We start from the raw sequence: 21,728 nt of genomic DNA, 5'->3' as shown, positions 1-21,728 counted from the left end.
AATGAGACCGGAGCACAGATGAATGGTCACCTCCCTTTGAGCTGCATGAGGATTTTGGTGCTGAAACCACAGTTAGGCCACCAGGAGCACAAAATCTGCATACAAAGCACTAAGGGGGAAAATAAAAATCTTTAAAATATTAATTAGTCACAGTAACAAGAGACACGCCGATGTTTATGAGCTCAAAAAAAATGATTTCCATGAGTTTTCAGAAACAAATATGGTCGTGACCTATCCAGCTGGGGCTTGGCGTGTGGCAAGTGATGGAGAGTTCGGATTGCTGGGTCCTTTGCCTGGGTGGCCACAGGGAGACACTTCCTCCCATATCCCATTTCTAGGAGCTGCAGTTGGGAAGGAGATTCTCCCACTCAAGATGGGAAATAACACACAGTATGGCAGATCTGCCAGCAGCCTGCTCCAACCTGACTCCAAGAGTCACTGCTCCCTGTTCAGGAAATGTCCTGTACAGCCTAGTCACAGGTTATTCAGGCTTTTCAGCCGTGGGCTCGATGTTGTGAATTCAAACCCCTTCACCACTCAGACCTCCCATGGATACAGCTGCAACTCTTGGTCCAACTCAACAGCACTGTCATGAAGTGATGAAGTGGAAGACATTTGGCTGGTGGAACAATCTGCTGTTTTAGGGATATTCTTCACTTCCCAAGGCCACAGGACAAAAGGCAGCAGGAAAAATGGCCTAAATTGGACAACCTCAGCCTCCTAAACACTTCCACAATGTAACAGTTTATCAGGACCATTAAACATGTTTCTTCTGGTATTTAAGCAGTTTCTGCTTCACTATTCCTTTGTTCTCTCATGCTTTGCTATGTAGGTGAATTTTTCAACCTGTGCCAAGGTCATGGTGATGTCTACAACTCCAAATGGTACCTGAACCTTTGCTTGCCGTACACCACATCTAACAATGTCACCATCTGTGAGCAATATGCTGAGATGACTTCACTTCCAAAACACTGGGAAAATGCTGGAGAGAAAGATCACAAAGTAAGTTACGAAGATCATTTCAAAGTCACTGATAACTTTGCCAAAAATTTTGTCTCATTATCTGCCTGGCTTTTGCCTTGATCACCTCCTAAAAGTAAGGGAAAAGCAGAATTTTATCTTAATATATATGTTTAAATTATTAATAGAGCAATGAAATGCTATATCTTAAACATGCCTCTGCAGTCACTGTTCTGTGAAGCAGTAAATTCTGAAGAGTAATGAGGTGGCACCAAACCAAGGTCTGTCTGGAGCTTCTGGGATGCATTTCACATCAACAATTTGTTCTGGTATATCCAGGACAAAAAAGCACAGATCTGGGAACTTAGCAGAACTTTTAAACTTAGTTTAAATATGTTACAGGGATCTTCCTAGATACACAGAATGGCTTGGATTGGAAGAGATCTTAAAGACATCTAATTCCAGCCCCCTGCCAAGGGCAGGAACATCTTCCACTAGATCAGGTTGCTCCAAGCATCTTGGACAACCTTATGTAGGTGAAAGAAATTGGAAAAGATTGGAAAAGCACAAACTTGAATAAAAAAGAAATAGGACCTGCTGGATATAAAAGGCAGCCTGTGTCCTCCATTCCCATCAAAATACTACACCAAACAATCAAACAAGGCTATGTGTAAGAAAACCAGAAAATTCCTTGAGACTAAATCCCATCAGATTATTTTTAGTTCTTTCCATGAGAGAATAAGGGGTCTGTGAACAGGGAAGGACAGGAGACATTACAGATGTTGATGCCAGTACAGCTGCTGATACTGCCCAGCACAACACAACAGGGAAACAATTTCACTAGGGAGGAAAAGTGCCCAAGAGCCAAACCTGGTTTTTATCAGTGGGTCCCTGTCAAGCAGAAGAATTTTAAGTGAAGGTCCTTTTAATATTTGTCATTTTTGTAATACGGAGCTTAATCATTGTGCCTAAAATTATAATTAACAGGAAGGCTGCAACCACATTTTAAGAAAGGTGATAGCTACTCGATTGAGTTCAGGAGATAAAGAAGACAGGAAAGTTTCCAGAAAATATGGTTACACAGAATGAGTGGAAGAATTTGGTTTACTCAGTAAAGATGAAGGAAAATGAGAAAAAAAAGGCCCTGAGATCTATAAGATATTGCTGCAGAGGAGGAGACCAGTTACAAGGTGACAAGGACAAGTATTGGGTCTGAACTACACCAAGAAAGATTTAGCCATGAGAAAATAACAGAAAATGAAGCACTGGAACAGACTGCCTGGAAGGCTGGGCAGTCTCCACCACTGATGTTTTCAAAATGGATTAGACATGTATCCATTCAGAATGATCCAGGTGACCCTGCTCCTTAAGGCATTAGTTATTTCTCCATACCTCTGCCAGCTCTGCAATCCTCTTATTAGATGATCACCTCTCAAACCACGGAGCTCACCAATGAAATTTCTGTAAAAGTGGCCAAATCCTGAACACTGTAGTTGGCCAAAACTTCTCCTGACTCTGGAATCTGCATTGATGGCAAAAATGTCAAAAACCATGTCAGGTTCTGCCACTTTTCACCACGTAACTTCATCTGAGGAACAAATCATTATTCAGCCTGGGTAACATCTCACTTGAGAAAGAAGATTAAGGCACACTGACTCACAATTTGGATGCCTGTTCATGATTTTGCAAAGTTTTAGGACTACCTTTGTGGCTTTACACTCCACAATTACTTTTAAATGTTCTGCTGTAATAGAATAATGAGAGGCAATCATGGAAGGTCAGGGAATGAGCAGGAATAATATATTCTGTGAGCTCCTTCTGCTACTTCATGATGTGGAGCTTTATTAACGTGTCTGGGACACATCCCCCAGCCCACTTCAGAAATGCCAAGGCTCCCTGGGGAATGGCACTGAAGGCATTCACAGCTTTCAGATGTCTCTTCAAAAAGATAAAGATGATGACTTTCAAAGGAGTCAAAGGAAATAAGAAAACTTTTCCCCAAAAATCAAAAGGGGGAATGCATAGCATTAAGAATAGGTTCGGGGGCAGAAGGATTAAGGCGTCCTTTCACCGACCCTGAGAGACAAAGGTCAGCCTCAGTCCAAAGGCTGCATTCCAAATTAATCCCGCTCATGCAGATCCAAGCTGCTGGATACAATCTTACCCTCTTTGTGCCCTTACATAGTGAAGATTAGAAGCACTGCTGTACTTTAGCTTCACTCATCCAAAGGGGACAAAGTTTGAGTGAACTTTCTCCACGGCCAAAATCTCCAAAACTGGTTGAGGAGGAAAACTCAGAACTTCCTTCTCTGCTCATCTGTCTCACAAGTCAAAGCCAGGGAAGTGCAAGTTCAAATTCATGGGCTGGTTGCCCTTTCCCTCTGATCCACTTGGTGCACATGACATTTTGCTTTCTCTGCTGCTTGTACTTTGATGTTGTAGAGGAGCAGACACAGACACATTTGCATCTCCACCCCTGAAAGACCTTTCAGAGGGCAAAGAGATAAACTTCTGATACTGCGTCACACTTCACATGATGGGCACATCTCTAAGGGACACATGGAGCGTGAATAAGCTGCTAATTATATCTATAATGATCAAAATTGAAAGATCACCAGATAATTTATGCAATCTCTAGCCATCTAGTGATGTGCTCCCAATCACCTGTTTATATTTCTGTCTTTATAGTAAGACTAATCATCCTGACTGTCCTGACATTAAATTATTACTCTGCTCAGAAATGGAGGGCAGAAACATTTCTCTCTCGGACACGCCCTGGAAATTAATTCCCCTGTTGTTGACACCCTTCTCTGCCATATTTCCACTGACAAGTTACATAGGATCACAGTTAACATGCAGTCTTTTGTCTTATGGTTAATAATCAGGCAACATTTGCAAAATTCAATTAAAAAAACATGCTAAATGCGGACATACCTTCTCCTTAAACTCTTCTTTCTGTATCCTACTATCCCAGAGCAGTAGGGATATTATAGGTACACCCTCGTGGTCTTTTACAGGTAGACACACCAAGTTGTGGCCTCATTCAGAGCCCATCACACACAACAGGGTTTCTCAAGGCTAACACAGCCCAGAGCTGCCATGGCACCACCATTTCAAACTGGGAGTTGCCTGACATCCATGCCCACAGCTCACAGCACGAGCAAAGCAAACCCACCTCTACCCAAAGACTAAACATTCCTGGCACGAAGATAAAGTCAGTCTCTCCAGAGCCTTTGGCTCTGCCAATGAAGCAAACTCATCTACTGCCAACTGGATCCCTACACCTCTACCAGAAACTCTGCTCCTGTATCTGATCCTGGTACAGAAAAGCTGAAGGGACTGAAAAATGCCTTGGGAGTACTCTCTTTCTCAAGCTGTCGGAAGGGAGGGTCCCAAGAGGATGGACCAGGCTCTTCTCGGTGGTGTCAGACAATGGGACAAGGGGCAATGGGCAGCAACTGATGCACAGGAAGTTCCACCAGAACGTGAGGAAGAACTTCTTCACTGTGGGGTGACCGAGCACTGGAACAGATCACCCAAGAGGGTGTGGAGTCTCCCCAGCTGGAGACATTCAAAAGCTGCCTGGACACAATCCTGAGTGTTGTGCTTTGTGGGACCCCATTTGAGCAGGGAGGTGGGACCAGATGACCTCCAGTGGTCCCTTCCAACCTGACCCAGTCTGTGATCCTCTGCAACCTCTGCCTAAGCAGAAAATGTTGGCTCTAATTTGCCGCGACAATCATCGTTCACTTAAGAGTTGGGATTTATGACCCTTGTGGGTCCTTTCCAGCTCTGAATAATCTGTGATTCTGGTTTGGATTCTGGCATTTCCCAGTTCCCTCCAGCACAGGACACCATCCAGCCCTCTCCTGGCACAGCAAGGACCACGAACAACACAGCAGAACAGCACTGCCAATACTTGACCCAACTCCACGCATGTAGCCCCCAAGTGACCTTGTTATGCAGTTTATGTTTGAACAGCACAGACAACTGAACTAGTTTCACTGATAACTGCCAGCATCATTCTTCTCAGAGCTCTCTCATTAGGGGTGTCAGGCTGGTTTTCCTGACATGCTCCCAGAAGTCAAGAACCAGCCCAGAGTACCTGGCTGCCAGCACTTAGGTGCTAAACCTTCCTTGAGGTCTCTGCCCTCAAGCAATCTCTACAAATCCATAGGGCAAAAAAACCAGGAGAAAACTTCACAAGCCGCCTTCTGTAGGTTTGCAAACATTATCTCATTATCAGCCACTTAGTTGCACTTATGCTTATGAAAGGAAGACTGAATTTTGTATTTTGCTCTCCCATCCAGCAGCATTACATAAATGAGTTTACACCAGTGGGAAGAGCCTAATAGATTTTGTAGGTCAGTGCTTCTGGCAGATATTTCTCTAAAGACTCTTTGGAGTTCAAGGAAAAAAACATTTCAACTAGATTTTCGAAGGCACAGTCCAGTAAAAGTTAATAAGTGTGGGGAAAACACAGGAGGAGGAAAGACCTCGATTGATTTGTCTTAAGTTGATCTGAAAGTGTTTCGAAAATTCAGGGCAGGCGAGGACAAAATAAAAAAATATTCTAGCAGAGAACAACTCAAAAATAAAAATAGCAGCAGTGGCTAAGAACAGTTCTTCAAAGGGATGTCAGACTTTACAATACTTTGCACAGCAGCAGTGACTAAAAAGGCTTCATGTTGTTGCCACATGGTGATATTAAAAATTAGCATTCATTTTGGGGAACATAAATAACTAACAAAAACACATACAGTAGGATAATAAAATGCAACTATGGGATGGGTGCTTTAAATCCTATTTATAAAGCCCTGCAGCACATTTCCTTGTTCAGTGCAGTCACTACAATGTCAAATTCTAATTTTCAACACGGGTCAGAAATGTCATAACTGGCAACACAATGGATGGTACGAGTGACAAAAATAATTTCTAAGAACTTAGCCTTTAAAATAAACAGAACTGGTGGCATTTCTTTATTGCCTGTTTTAAAGCTAAGAGCTATACTGGGTTTTAAATTTGCTAACAAACTTTTTTGCTTTATGTGAGCCCTCTTGTGCACAATGTTTTCTTTCCCTGGGCTCTTAGGGAGCTTGAAATTACTGCAGGAGCCTCTATCTCTCTAACCTGCAGGAAAAAGAGGGAGGAACTTACTTTTCCTTCTCTGGGCTCCATGACATACTTGTAAGCCTAATAACATCCTTGCAAAGTAGATAAAATATTAAATATTATCAGTGCATTACACCAGCAAAGAAATAGGGGGCCAATAGTCACTACCACTTTTCTGCAAGCAAAAAAATTAACATTGGATTTATTATTTCAAATAAGAGGAGATGATCATCATGAATATTTGATAACATTTTCTGTAGCCTTAATAAAACAAGCCCATTCTCTCCACTTTTTAAAACTGCAAAAGGTTCACAACCATTGTCTGTGATGCTCCACAGACCTTTACCAACAGCTGTGGTTCTGCAAAGTAATCTTATATTCACTGAATTTCAGACCAGAACTTGAAACTGCCCTGTGGAACTGTTTTATGTTTTTTCACTGCATCATCTCAAAGCCCCAAACAAAGGCAGGTGTACCCTGTGAGACTCCTGGCATCCCACTACATCCCCTGAAGGAGCAGCCAAACAGCATGAAGCCAAATCCTCTCTTCCCAGGCTGTATCTTATCTCTGTGCTGGAAGGAATTATGGAATAAAACATGTGTTAGCTCCACAGGATGTTTATTCACACTGAACAGGCCAATGTTTTGTTCTCTTTCTCCTCCTCTCTCTCCGCATATACTGGGGGGTGGGGAGGACCTGACTCCAAGGCTTCATGGGAGTTATTCCTCAGCTGAAGAGCCAGGAGCAACAAAGAAAACAAATCCGACAACAGCAAAATGGACAAAGTCACTTCCCTACAAATTCACGGAAGGAATATCCACTAAGAGCTACTCAAATATACGTACACCAAGAATGTCCCAAGGCACAGATCAGCGATGGGTGGAAATGCACCAGGAGCCTCCATTATACTCTTCCCTGCACATCACCACAGTCTGACGCTGGATGTTCACTAGATGTGGCTTTGATGAGATCCCAGAAATTGTGTGCAGTCCATCTCATCTTCAGGAGTGAGCTAATTCTACAGCTTTTTCACCATGGGAGAACCAAGGGCCCCCTTTTTTCAGCTGGCCACGTGTTTACGTAAGGCCCGCCAGGGCTCCATGCCTTTCACTCTCTCTGACTCCTGGTAAGCTTGTTTGGATTTTACAGGGAGAGGGAGTAGGGACAGGGATATGATGTTCAACATAGGCCTTGTTTCCTTAAGAAACCAGGTTAAAAAAATCAAGGGCTGACGAGTTACAAGACGTTCTGTAATTTGCTTTTAAAACACCCCGGAATGAGGCGCAAAGTCCTAACAGGGCATACGAGGATGTGTTTGACAAGGAGCAAGTGCCTACATTAAGGAAAACAACATCATCCTTAAAAAAATGGTTCCACGGTAAAAGAGAGACCCAGTAGCAACTCCAAAGAGCAGGAAAAATGATTCCATGATAAAAGACAGACCCGGTAGCAACTCCAAGGAGCAGGAATCTGATCAGTCAGAGACCTACCAGAAGGCACAGGACTACTCTTTGCTTTCTAAATCATCCCTTTCTCTCTCTTGCAGACCTTAACAGAGTGCTACAAAAATACCATAAATTATAGAGTATGAATGATGTCAAAGCCTGTTCTCAGAGGAAGGCTGGGAAGAGCAATCATGTATTCTTCAGTTTGGGAACACACAGGCACAATTTTTGTTCATAACTTATAAAAAAAAAAAAAAGAAAAGGGTTCTGCACATCAAAAGCACTGAATACATTTCCTTTCAGATCGTCCCTTCAACCAGCCCAGTCCGACGCCACAGACACAGGGAGAGAAGGGAGGCTGAGACGAGACGGGAAAGTCAGAACCAAGGACAGTGGCTTAAGCCACTGAGATAAACAGGGAAAGCAGAAATGCAGCAGGAGAACCAGGATCTACACAGTCAGTTCAAACTGCACTGTGCAATTCCAGCCGGATTTCAGAGACGCCTGCTTCTGAACACCTGAGTATGACAGGAGAGGACTGTAACCCCACAAATGAAGTCCTATGAATCTTGTCTTTGTGTGCAAGGACGATATATGGCAATTCAGGCTGCTCTAAACTACAGTTGCTGTCCACAGTACCAAGAAGGGAAACAGAAAAACTTGGGGATCACAAATAAAATAAGATTACTCCCTTTAGGCAGCCATCCACCATCCATCATCTGCAAGAAGGGTGTGAAGGGCAATAATCATTAAGACACCAGAAGATTCACCCACTCTAAGCTGATCTTTTGCCAAGTAACACACCATTAGAAGTGCTTCCTCATGAGGAGAAAAAAAAAACACAGAAAATTATCAGAACCTTGACACTGTTCTCCAAGCTGTGCTTATCAGGAAATCATTTTTTAAAGGGCTTAATTTTTGTCTACAGCTAAGCCAAGAACATCCTCAGCTGTGAACATCCCACACGTGGAAGCAGCTTTGGAACTAAAGTAAATCTGAACCCAGCCAGCTGAGATCTGTCCATTACTACCACTACTACGTTAAATCTGAGATCCCAGCTAAAACAAAAGATCTTTTTAATAAGAGACATCTGTTAATAATGTGCCCAGTGATAGTGACAGATTTCCTCTACCCTCCATTCCCCCACACAGGGCAAATCTGAGAGCTGTACCTCCCGTTTCCTCTGACTCCTTGAAGCAGTAAACTCCACAAAATGCTATGAAACTTCACTATACTGTATAAATATTTTACACCAATAGTAATTAAGGGGCACATTTTCAAGGAGATGCATCTAAAAGTCAGGCACACCAAATCTGAGGGCGCTGCAGCCACGCACACACTCACCAGCGGCACTTCCAGCTCTGCCTAAGAGACTTGGGCTCTCAGAAGAGCCACTGCTCCACCTGCGTGAATACCTAAGTTGAAGGCAGTTCTCTGGAGCCTGCCCACATGCAGGCATCTTTTCTTCTGGCTGACTTCTCCAAGCCCCCAGCCAGGGATGCCTGTCTTCACAGGGATGCTCAAAACAGTCGCTCTGAATTCACTTCAAAGCAGACGAGCACAAAAACACGGCACAGACCCCTGCTAGAAATAGAGTTGCCCTAATTTGTGATCTAATTAACCTCCTTTCCAGCACTGAGACAAAAAGGATGCCTTGGAAAACCCAGCTAAGCTTCACTGCTTTCAGATGCTGCAGTGCACCTACAGGTGAAGGAAAAGCCCAGCCTTTTCAGTTGACTCAGTGAGGTTTGCATCCCAGAGCAGGTGGCCTTCAGAAGGAATATTCCTGGACACACAGCTCCATGAAGACACCAGGCCAGAGGACAGTTGTGCACTTCACTGCACCCTGAAGTCAGTCCAATGCTCCCCTTTGTGTCACCCAACCACAGATAAATCCATGTCCTCTGCCAAAGGGCCCCCAAGGGCAGGGACAGAAGGCAGGCCTTGCATGGATGAATCACCTCGACAGGACACACATGGCTCAGCACACCCACAACAGCTCAGCTAAGTCCTTCTGCTGAAAAACGTCTTTTGTTCCTTCCTCCAAGGTTTGTTTTGCAATGCATGTGAAAAGTGGCACTTCTTCAGTGACATTCCTGCCCCGAATTCTCTTCCCTCTGAAGAAATGTTCTCAAAATGCTTAAAATTTTCTTTTTATCTAACTCCTTGCTTTTTTTTTTTCCCCCCATACCATCCCACCCTGGAAAGAAGCAAAAATTGACAGAATGGTATGGTAGGGGGTAGGGTTTTTTTTTCCTGGTAAATGCTAAGTTCAATCATTTTCCACCTTCTCTTTGTGTCAGCAGGCTCACTGGATACTGAGCATTGAGTAAATGCTTTCTCACACATAGAACCAATCCTCCCCAGGTAGAATTCCAAACCACAGTGCAGGAACACCACGAAGAGTTCACCTTCCTGCCATCCATGCTGTCAGCATTGAAGAATTTCCTCTGGTGAAGCACTTTGAAGCATCCCACTTGCACTCAAGCTGCTACAAATCCTAGCCCCTGTAACGTATCACACAACAGGTTATTTCTGGCACTGTGCAGAGAAAAACCCCAATCTGCACCCACACAATTCCAGGGCTGCACACTCCACATGGCAGGCTTTGTCTCAGAAAGGAGTTAAAAGTTCCAGGATTCAGATATATAAAAGAAAAGGGTCATAATGACTGCACCATCAACTGCTCTATAACTGTGCCATCTCACTTAAGATGCCAAATATAAATCACACTGTGAAAACTAATGTGATCACTTTTCTCTCCCCGACAGAGAACACGTGTTCCAGCCTTGCTTCATGCTTATCTTACTCAGGCACAGCAGCAGATGATTTCAGTGCTGTCCTCAGACATCCAGGTATATGATGCCCATTAGCTGGAATGGGCCTGCACAGCTGTGTTCCCACGAATCCTGTGAAAAATCAGTCCCCAACGGGGAAGTATTTTTTTCAGTGCAGTGCACAGCATCTCCAACTACCCCATTAATAATAGAGGGAGGTGCTAGCCCTCATCAAAAATGTCCCCCAGAAGACCAAGCCTCCACAGGAAGACAGAGAGCTGCACTATTGTATATAGTACATAAAAGCAGGCAATTGCTCAAGCAGTGCTTTTTCAGGGCCATAAACAGCCATTTCTCAGGCATAACACAAGCAAGAAGAAATCAAAGTGGAAGAGTTGCCAGGTTGGCTTCAGGCTACAATGTCTTTCTCACTCTGGATGGAGGGATCACTGCCAGGACTATGACTGTTCTAGTAGTATATCTGGTAGACTTGTTTTGGTGAAGTTGTACTGACCCATGAGCTGCCATGCTGGTACTTGTCTCTCCCTTCTTCCCTGTCCAATACGAAACTGGAAACTTAAACAAAAAAACAGGCATGGGAACTCTTCTTGTATCAGTTAAAAAGAGCTTTGAGACAAAGAACAGCTTTAAGATTGCCAGAAAAGCAGGAAACATCATCTTCTATCCCTAGATCTGAATCCTGCTCCCTTACTTTGGCTCATATAGAAGCCAGAAGAGGAGAAAATCACCTTCTACTTTCTACAAAAGAAGAGCAGAGGCACCTTTCTCACTCCCTCACTCCTCTATCCCTGCTCCAGCCCAGCTAAAGGCAGGAAAGGACAAACCCATTTCATCAAGAGTATTTGCAAGGGACGTTTAGGAAGATTCAATGTGTTTTTAAAGTAATAACAGAAAGATCTGTGGCAGACACACCGAAAGCCTGTCACTTGAACAGATCCCGAATAAAATCACTGTTGCCACTCAAAGTGCCTGGAATGCTCTCACTTACAGCTCTGCCATGGCTGTGAAAGCCATACCCTGGGTATTAGCTCACAAAACCTTGCAGCTTCTATCTCTGTGCAGCGAAATCTGCCTCTGTGCAGAGGGGCCGGCCCAAAGTGAAGGCCACCAGGGAGTCCCACTTCACCTCACCACAACTGAAAAAAAAAGGTTTTCAGTCTCACTGAGTAGAGCTGGTCCACTTGGTGAATAATTTAACCGGTCAGTTAAGCACTTCACTTTTTCTCCCCCACACACACCCCCTATTTGCACATTTGCCACAGAGCGACACTGACCTTTTTTTTCCCAGGCATTTTCATTATTCATTATTATGTGATCATCCAGCAGCAGGTTTATGTGAAAAAATTCCTGCCACCAATCTTTCAACAGTAAAGCTGCAAGTTCACTTTCATGGGTGAATTCCCATGCAGGCAGTTGAGCAAAAGCCCATCAATTTCCAAATGTGCAGAAGAAATAATTGCGAACCTTTAAAACCACTATTAAAAAACAGGAATGCAAGCACTGGAAGGATAAAAGTCTGCCAGAACCATCTGTCACCGTGGAATGTTATTTTACAACATTTAAGCAAGACCAAATATGCAGCTGCCTGCCTGAGTGGATGGGGAAGACAAAGTCAGGGAAAGAGTGTTGGAAGGGCAGTCAAAATGAGGGATATCCCTCCTGTGCACTCCAGAAAAGTGAGCAGGACCTCATGGCATACCCAGGTAATTTCCTAATGTATTTTCTAATGCTGTGTGCAGCAGCCACACTTTCAGGAAAAACAAGAAAAGAAGGAAGTGTGCAGCTCCACGCAGCCATGATGGTGTCAAGTTGAGTGAGGTTAAAGCCACCTCAGGTGAATGGAGCCAAGTGAGGCAAAGCAGCAGGAAACAGGAGCTGTGTCACCTGGGAGCACGAGGCACAGCCCATCCATCACCCAGAGGGCTGGGCAGTGAGGAAGCCTTTCTGCAAGAATCACAGAACCACAGAACCACAGAACTATTTAGGTTAGAAAAGACCTCTGAGATTGTTGAGTGCCACCTCTGATCATCACCCTGACAACTACACACTCAGAGCCATGTCCAGTCTTTTCTTGAATGCCTCCAAGGATGGTGACTCCATCACCTCCCTGGGCAGTCCATTTAAATCCTTCACTTCCCTTTCCATGAAGAAATTCCTCCTGATATCCAGCTTGAACCTTCCCTGGTGAAGCCTGAGGCCATTTCTTCTTGTTCTGTCACTTGTTCCCTGGGAGCAGAGCCTGACACCCCCCCAGCTCTACCCCCCTGCCAGGAAGTTGTAGAGAGTGAGAAGGTCCCCCCTGAGCCTCCTTTTCTCCAAGCTGAGCCCCCCCAGCTCCCTCACCTGCTCCTTGTAGGGCTTATCCTCAAGACCCTTTCCCAGCTCTGTTGCCCTTCCCTGGACATGCTCCAGCCCCTCAATGTCTTTTTTGAATTGAGGGGCCTCACCAGTGCTCAGCATGGGAGGACAATCACTTCCCCAGTCCTGCTGGCCAACTATGGCTGGTAGAGGCCAGGATACCATTGTCCTCCTTGCCCCCCTGGGCACACTCTGACTCATGTTCAGCCTCTGTCGAGCAGCACCCCCAGGTCCTTTTCATTCTTAGTTTTCCAGACACTCTTCCCCCAGCCTGGAGTGCTCCAAGGGGGTTGTTGTGGCCCAAGTGCAGGACCCAGCATTTTATCTTGTTGAAACTCATCCAGCTGGCCTCAGCCCATCAGTCCAGCCTGCCCAGATGCCTCTGCAGGTCCTTCCTACCCTCCAGCAGATCAACACTCCCACCCAGCTGGGTGTCATCCATGACTTTACTGAGGATACACTCAATCTCCTCTTCCAGATCACCAGTCAAGATATTAAACAGGACTGGGCCCAACTCTGAGCCCTGGGAAACACCACTGGTGATGGGAGAAGGGCTGGAGCAAATGAGCCCAGGAAGGGAGGGGAACTGAAAAGCAGGCAGAGAGCACATGTAGAAAGCTACCAAGGTACTGCAGGCAGCTCTCCCACCCTCAGCACCAGCCCAGGTACAGCACCAGACCTGCTGTGCAGTCACCAGTAGAGGCAGAGATCGCTCCATCAAACTTTATGGCTTGTTCTGAACAACCTCTGGCAAATTAGCATTGCTCCCCCGCCTTACTGCCTCAATTTTCCCTGCCAAATGGGGGTAATTTTTCTCAAAATCTTGGCAAACTTCTTTATGAGGCACCTTTAAAGCTTGGGAAATAATTCTTATTTAAATACATAAGACTGAGTGAGATTTTTGGCCATTAATTTCAGCCTTCTGCTAATTTCCAGCCTTAATTTATTCATGGTTTGTTCATACCCATTTGTCTGTGTGCCAACATGCAGTTTCAGCTTAAATCACTCTTCTTTCCTACATTCCCTTGTTCATCCTCCCAGGATGTATTTGGAGCAGCAGCCCTGTTCCCACCCTGGCCAGCCTACACAAGCCAAACTCTATCAGTCCCCTCTTCCAAGGATAATGCTCCTCATTGCCCTGCTCACAATGGTGTTCTTCCCAATCTGAATCCATCCCTCCTGCCCACAGATGTGCAGAACTGCAGTCCAGTGCTGCAGTTTCACGGCTCGACTACCCGGAGATCTCACCCCAAAAGGCTGAATCAGTCCCTGAGGAAAGGCCAAGGACTGAACCAGTTTCCTCTCCTCCCAGCTAATGGGACCCCCTCATCTTCCAAAACACTTGGAGTCCCCAGGTGAGGGGAGGTCCTACATTCCAGCCACAAGTTTAAGGCTGCCATGCTGTGCCTTCCAGCACAAACAGAAATCCACACAAATGGCCCCATTCCATTACAGAACACATACCTGATCTTGCCAAAACTAGTCAGCAAAGGAGTATTTACAAAATCTGTTTTGCTGAAAGAAATTACTTAATAAGTTATTGCTACCAGTGCTGATACACAGCCACAATTTATTTTACCTGAACAGAGAGACAAGCCTGTGAGGAGAAACATCTACAACATCCTGTGCAATGACATCCATTTGTGCCCAAGAGTGGGGGAGGAAAATATTGTTAAACTGGCAGTGTAATTCAGCCCTCAATGCTGCACACCCTCCAAGGGAATAACCTCCTATGGACAAACCCCGTCCATCAGGGAAAGAAAGGGCTTTAAAATAAAGCTTATTTTGGGTTAGCCCTGCATCTGGTGTCCTTGCAACTCAAACAGCACCAGGTGGCACAGGGTCAGCTGCCACAGCTGGTACGAGCTAAAACAGCCCCGAGACTTCAACTCACACAGAGACTGATTCAGACCCTCCCAGACCCCCCAAACACAGCTCCATGGAACTGGCCCAATCCACCAACAATTCAAAGCACCTTTACTCGACTGCCCCTTTGCCAGTCTCCCATTGTGTTTGTTCTGCACAGGGAAGAGCTGGAGAAGCAGCTGGGAACCTCCAGTAAACAGACGGAGACTTTGTTCCTCTCACTGGAAGTGATAAGCCACCAGGAGGGCAGGGTGTTCAGTAAGCAGAGATGATCTGGGCTTGCCATGTGATTTGTACTGCAGCAGAGCTGCTGGCACAGCTGCTGTGATAACCAGGAGAAAATTCTCTCCAATGTTTCAGAGTTAGCTTTTCCCTCCACAGCCTTTTTACTCCACGCAGAGAGCAAGAGCCAAATTGTCAAGCCAGTGGTGCTGGCTCAGCATGCCATGTCTTATTAAGGCAAAGCAATTAAGCATGGACTTAACTTTAAACACATCATCAAAGCCCGATGGCTTAGTGCAAGTTCAGACTTAAGCAGATGCTTAAGTTCACATTGCTGACTTGAGGCTGAACTTGCCAAATTAAAGCGCAAAACCTTGCTTGAGCTGTTCTAGGGGAGTAAGAAAACATGTGGCTTATTCCTGACAGTGACTGTGCTATTAGTAAGGACAGGTTCAGCATTTCAGCCCAGGTGCCAAGCACTGCTAAGGTCACACTCTGGTGTCAGGGCTCTCCAGCTCGCTGGTAGACACATCTGACCACGCAGCTGCACCACAGGGGTGGTCACCCCTTGTCACAGTGTGAGCCCAGTGTCACAGTCCCACTGCTGCAGAGCCACGTGGCAGCACCTTCTCCTTCCAGGAGCTTACACAACTCCATGGTTTCAGGTCAGGCCTGAAGGAGAGGAGAAGGGGAGATCGTATCAGCACAGGATCGTGTCCAAAGGAACCTGCTTAAAAATCTGGCAAGCGCCTGGTGGAGATGGGCACTCATAATCTGCTGTGGTGGGAATCACATCCTCCAGACATGAGAAGCTCTCCAAACATGATTAAAAAAAAAAAAAAAAAAAAGGTGCTGCCCCACGAGACAAACCACTGTTTTTTCAGTACATTGATGCTGTGCTTGTCCAGGCCTGAGAAAACAGAATTACAGAAATGCAGATCTGCGATGCTGAGAGCATCCTGCAAGATATGAGACTTTGTGGATGCTGCAAAGGCTCCGTCAGAAAGACATCACACAGACAGAAACTTGACTTGGAGGTGGACTTGGTGAAGTTGATGAAGATTAGAGACGGGAAACTTTGACTGGATCAGTTTTGATTCAGCGGAAGGCACAGGAGAGGTGTTAGGACAGACTTGAAGGAGAAGAACTTTGTAGTGTGAAAGTAAAAAAGGTTTCAGTACTGAGATGAAAGGCAGATGGGGTGGCAGTTGGAAAGGGTGGAAAAAAAAGAAAAACAAAAAACAAAGCCCACAAACAAACCCATACAAATTCCTGAGCCTGGAAACACTAAATGTGATTGTATTACCAGCAAAAAAGTCAGAGAAGAATGAGAAGTTATGGCAAAGAGCTGGAGAGGGAATAGAGTTTCCCACTGTTTGTGGTCACTAACATGGGAGCACCATCTGCAACCCCAGGACAGAGGCTGGAGCATCTGATCTACACCAGCACCATGTCCTGGAAATTATGGAGTAACTCCAAAGAAATTGACTGAGAGACACAGCCCCTCTTTCTTCCCACAGAAGTACAGGTTAACTGGGACCAGGAAAAGCCCTTTCCATTTCAGCACCAAGGGAGGGAGGGAAAAAAACACATTATCTTGTTCCAATTCCTGTGACTTATTAGGCAGGATATAGGAATTTTGCAGCATACATGGATATAAAAACCAGACCAAAATACATGTCTCTGGTTTTTCAGATGATTTACGGGGAAATAAAATAGGTATTTTCCTTCTCTAGTAACTTTTTAAAGGATTATTAAAAATGGTAAAAGTACCAAAAGACTCATCACGTGAACACTCCAAGTCTGAAGTACACACAAATATAGATGAAGCAAAAGTCACTAGAAAACACTGCAGTTCTCTGTGATAACAGCTCCTGAACACCACAGTCCTCTGACATTCCATTCCATGGCCATTTGTGACCAGTCCTCAGCCTTCACGCACAGAAACCCAGGCATGGTCTCCTGTTAAACCACAGAATACTTGCTGATCTACTGAGGGAGGGATGTAAATCACCAGCACACTTCACAGAGTCTTGGGGGCTTTTTGTCATTTTCAGGTCTCCCCCCCCAAGAGTGAACAGAAGAGCAGCCACCCAGCCCTGCCTTCAGCTTTCCTCAGTAAATGTTCCTGTCCTTAGCTGAGCACCACAGGCTGGGGACAAAGAGGAGCCTCAGGGAAGGTGGTGACCATCAGCAGGTTGTCACCACCCAAATGACATCCCCAGCTGGTGCCTGGCCAGCCCTCTGGTCAGACCCAAGAGGTGACAGCACAAAGCCATCCTGGGGGCAACAGCTCATCCTCAGGGACCCTTCAGACCCGGGCAGGAGTGAGGTGACAGCATAAGTAGATGATTGCACCTGCCACAGGTTTGGGCACAGGGACAGGACAACAGCTCCTCTGCCACTGGGGAGGGCAAGGACACAACCTGCCTGGAATTCTGAGCACACTGCACCTCACCAGCACCCTGCTCTCCAGCCAAAGGCACCAGCATTGTCCAGCTGCACTAAAACTGTATTTGGACAGCAGTGACAACAATCATGCCCTCACCTAAATAAACTGAGATATGAAGTCTATTAATGGTTGGTTGTACAAATTCCCCACACTGTGTGTTTACACGTTGACAGTCCTGCTGCTGTGTGAACAATCAGCCGTGGCAAGAACTGTCAGTCAACAGAACTTTGAAGCAGCACCACCCTTGGCTAAAGCCAAGACACAGGAATGGGGTAAGAACTCCGAGCCAGTACCTGCAAGAGTGACTCTCGCTGCCCAAATGCCAAGAGGATGTATGTTCTTGATGCCTGAAGGAGGCCTGTGTTTAACCCAGGTAAGGACAGAACATCTTTGTGAAAACTGCAGAACATTAAAGTACTTTATAAACCCAAAACTCACAGCCACGAGGATAAAGCAGTCACCCACCAACTGCAAACACTCCAAAAATTATGAGGATGGTTCCAAAACTTATGAGACTTATTTAAAATCCATTTGTAGCTCAGAAAGGGTTCGTGCTTTTCATTTACCCAAGGGCATTTAATTACTGGGATACCTCTGAGTTATGCACTTGCAGTTTTCCTCTTCGAGCACGATGACCACAAATGTAGCTTATTTTCTTCAACCAGCAAAACCTGAGCTACTAATCCTTTTTGTTTTTTTCCTCAGCACCCAGTCATCAAAGGCTGGGAGGCTTGCAACAAAATCCCAAGAGTCAGCACTTCTGAAAGCCTTGGCCTCTCCTGACACGCTTTGCCTAATTTTAAGCAGATGCACTTTGTAGCATCTGCAGAACCTGGTCCTGGGCTGAAAGAGTTTCTCTTTGTCCGGGCAGTGCTCTCCTGGCATTGCCACTGCACCACACAGAGCACTTGCATTGCCAATACTGAATTCAGGTCTACAGACTGATGGAGAGCGGGAGTGTCGCTGCAGACTGAAAAATTGCATTCTGACACCAAAGCAAACTTGGGACAAAGTATTAAGCCAAAATCCTCACCCTTCTCTGGTAAATCACACTGCAGACATCGTCTGGAATTGCTGCAGAATTTGGGACACTGGTTCCACCTGGGTCAGACTTAAATAGTCCCTGGACTGACATACAGCCATTCCTCCAGACTGTTCTGAGCTTCTTCTCAACTCTTCTGACTACAGAAAAACCAAGTGACCTCACCAAATAAATGCCCATAACACCTGCCATGCTGTGAACATGCCACAGATAACAGCTGGATAAAACCACAGGGCTTGACTGTTGGATTTTTCAGATCCAACAGTGATGACCATCACATAAAGGAATTATTATTTCTTATTTTAAGTGTTTTCAGTGCATGGCTTTCCTCCATCAGAAAAATCCCACAGATGTCTTTGTCTCACATTTAGCAATTTCTTAACTGTGTTTGGTTTATTGTTGCATTGGACCTGGAGAGCACTGCACTGCCTGTTCTGGAAATCAGTTCACACACCACACACACCACCACCCCCCCCCCCGATTCCGAGGGGAGTTTAAATATTCAGAAGAAAGTCTGTTCTTTAATGCTCACCTCACCAAGGTGGGCTTCTTGCCTTTCCTTTTCCCCCCACTCCGCCACTTTGCCTCAATTCCCTTTTTGTTTTTTAAGCTGTGGTATGTTGTAGCTTTTGCCAACTGCAAAGCAACTATTAACACACTAAAACTCGATTGCATGTGTTTCCTGGGTGGTAAAAATTAATAATTTCTTTCATCAGCCAAACTTTCTCCGTCAAACAGAGCACTGGGACTGCCAGAATTCCAGAGAAACCCACTGAGGTCCTCCCAGCTGCTAGAAACCCGCTGCTACCAATTAAAAACTTCAAAAGCAAAAGATAGGGAATTTCTGCAAGGACCAACTGCTTTAATTTCTGCTTCTTCGTTTAAGGGAAGTAAATAAATAAACACACACACACGCACACAAGAAGACCCCAAACCAACAGCAAACTCCTAAACCACAGGAGCCTCGTATTAAAACGGGACGAAGGGAAGCCCCCATCGGTAACTCCCCACTTTTCTGGAAAAATCTCATTAGTTTGGGGAGGAAGATGAATAATTCAGGAGCTTCGCGCCGAAGCGCCCGCCCGGGGGGGACCCACCGGGACCGAAACTTTCCCGGTGCGGCGGGCGCGGGGCACCCGGAGAACGAACCCCCCCCACCGCGGGGGTGGGGGGCGGGGGGGGGATGGAAATTAAAAATAAACCCCAAAACAACAGCGAGAGGCCCCCGCTGCCCTCCCGAGCCGCGAAGTTCCGCGGCCAAACGCCGCCGCCGCCCCCCTCTCCATCCGCAAAGCCGCGGGGGGACAGCGGGGACCCCACACGCACCCCGAGGGATGGAGGGGGGGGAATTCTGGGGGGCCACGGGCTCTGCCGACGCTCCCCTCCACACGTACACACACCCCCCGTGAAGGGCCGGGAGAGGCGGGAGGGCGCCTTACTTTTCTGGCTGGAGTATCCCGGGTAATATCCATAGTAGCCGGTGATGCGCAGGATCCGGTCCTCGATGGTGGCCACGCCGTTGGGCGCTGCCTTCCCATCCATAGGGGGAAGGAGCCGCGCGCGGGGCGGCCGGGCGGGACGGCGAGCGGAGCCGGGAGGGCAGCGGGAGCGGGAGGAGGAGGAATGGGAAGCGAAGGAGGAGGAGGAGGAGGAGGAGGAGGAGGAGGAGGAGGAAGGCGGCGCGGGCACGGCCGCCGCAGCTCGCGGTGCCGGCGGGGCGCTCGCTCTGCCTCCGCCGCCTGGTGCAGGACGGGCTCCGCAGCGCGGCTCCCGCCCTCTATGGATGGGAAAGGCAGCGAGTGGCTCCTCCGGGCCGCAGGTGGGGTGGGAAGCGGGTGGGGTGTGGGGGGGTGAGAGTCGGATCCTGCCCCCGGCGCGCTGGGGCGTCTGTGTGTCCGTGTGAAGGGGTGCCGGTGTCACTCTGTCACCCCCGGACCCTCCGCGGGACGCAGGGGGATGGGGAGGTGAGGGAGGGTTGCTCCGGGATGGGCAGCGCTTCCACACGCGCTGGGAAATAGGGTTTGGTGCCGGAGGAGAGGGTGTCGGGAATCGGCACCTGAGAATTACAGAGCTGCAGCTCCTCAGATCTGATCCCCTCCCAGGGGCTGCACGTGTTTTAGAGGAAGGAGGGAGGACAAATTTGGCCTCAGAGGACTCGGGGAGGGAAGGTTTCACCACTCTGTCAAATATGACTGTGTCTATGTCATAGAGTCATAAAATGGTTTGGGTTGGAAGGGACCTTAAAGACCATCTCATTCCAACCCCCTGCTGTGGGCAGGGACACCTTCCACTAGACCAGGTTGCTCAAAGCCCCATCCAGCCCGGCCTTGGATACTTCCAGGGATGGGGCAGCTTCTTTGGACAATCTGTACCAGGGCCTTACCACCTCCACAGTACAGAATTTCTTCCCAGTATCCCATCTAACCCTGCCCTCTGTCAGTTTGAAGCCATTCCCCCTTGTCCTGTCACTCCAGGCCCTTGTCCAAAGTCCCTCTCCACCTCTTTTGTAGCCCCCTTTAGGCACTGGAAGGGGTTGTCTCAGCCTGTCTCCAGAGTAGAGGGGCTCCAGCTCTCTGATCTGACATGTTCATCATGTCCCTCCAGAGGAGCCCATGTCTCTCTCTCTTTGTGTCACTTGGAGGCACACTGTGGGAAAGTTCAGAGGAGGAGAAAGCATATCTTCCCTCAGCCACCCAGGCAGGTTGTACACCTTCTCTAACATCTCTCTGTAGGATGACCACTAAATCATTGCCTACATTTGAAAAAAAAAAAAAAAAAAAAAGGTGAGAAATTCCCCATTTGGCTTTGTAACTCATTCCAGAGGCTAATTCTGCCTCTGATAAAAATTGGGCTTTGAATTACTTGACTTTTCCTGCCACTGGTCCTCATTAGGCTTCTCTGTGCTAGACTGAAAAGACCATTAGCAACCAGCCTTTTTCCTTCAAGACATATTTCTGTCTAGTAATAAATTAATTTTTTTCACTGTTTTGTGGCTCTGTCACACTTATCTTCACCTACTCCTATTTCATCCAGCCATTTTCATTAACTGGTGCATGGGGAACCCAGTCAAGACGTTCCATAACCGTTCCTTCCTCCCCTGTTCACATTCACTTTTCTCCCTTCTGTGCTTGGCTAAATAAGCTGATGGCACAAAACCTCCTTTTATGAGCACAAACAAATAATAGATGTATTAAAAATAGCCATTGCTGTGGCTTTGCTCAGGGAGCCATTAGCTGGTTAGTGTTTGCACAGTGCTTTGAAGATCAAGGTTTTCTGGTGGATGGGTACAGATATAATAAATTCACTTACAATATTAAATACCCTTTTGATCTTGATTTCTTGTCTCTTGCCCTGCTGCTGGGTAATACTTGAGGGCAGTTACAAATCAGTGATAAATCAACCACCAGCCACCAAAAGAACTTGGGAATTCAAGGTACCCTTTTAGTCTAGCTATGAAATAAGATCAGGGACT

The 21,728-nt window shown here is 46.5% G+C and overlaps 1 protein-coding gene across 2 annotated transcripts in view; it reads right to left on the bottom strand.

Moving 5' to 3' along the window:
• SLC35F4 (solute carrier family 35 member F4) overlaps positions 1 to 19,847 on the bottom strand; it is a 118,537-nt gene extending 98,690 nt beyond the window's left edge. For both annotated transcript variants that reach the window (XM_032691919.1, XM_032691921.1), the window contains exon 1: positions 19,696 to 19,847. In XM_032691919.1, coding sequence (XP_032547810.1) covers positions 19,696 to 19,798 — 103 coding nt within the window. In that variant the 5' untranslated portion in view covers positions 19,799 to 19,847. The remainder of the gene's footprint in view (positions 1 to 19,695) is intronic.
• Positions 19,848 to 21,728: the final 1,881 nt, after the last annotated feature.

Source organism: Chiroxiphia lanceolata, chromosome 6 (assembly GCF_009829145.1).
Source record: "Chiroxiphia lanceolata isolate bChiLan1 chromosome 6, bChiLan1.pri, whole genome shotgun sequence".
Lineage (NCBI taxonomy): Eukaryota > Metazoa > Chordata > Aves > Passeriformes > Pipridae > Chiroxiphia > Chiroxiphia lanceolata.
This window is presented reverse-complemented; position numbering and strand designations above follow the sequence as displayed.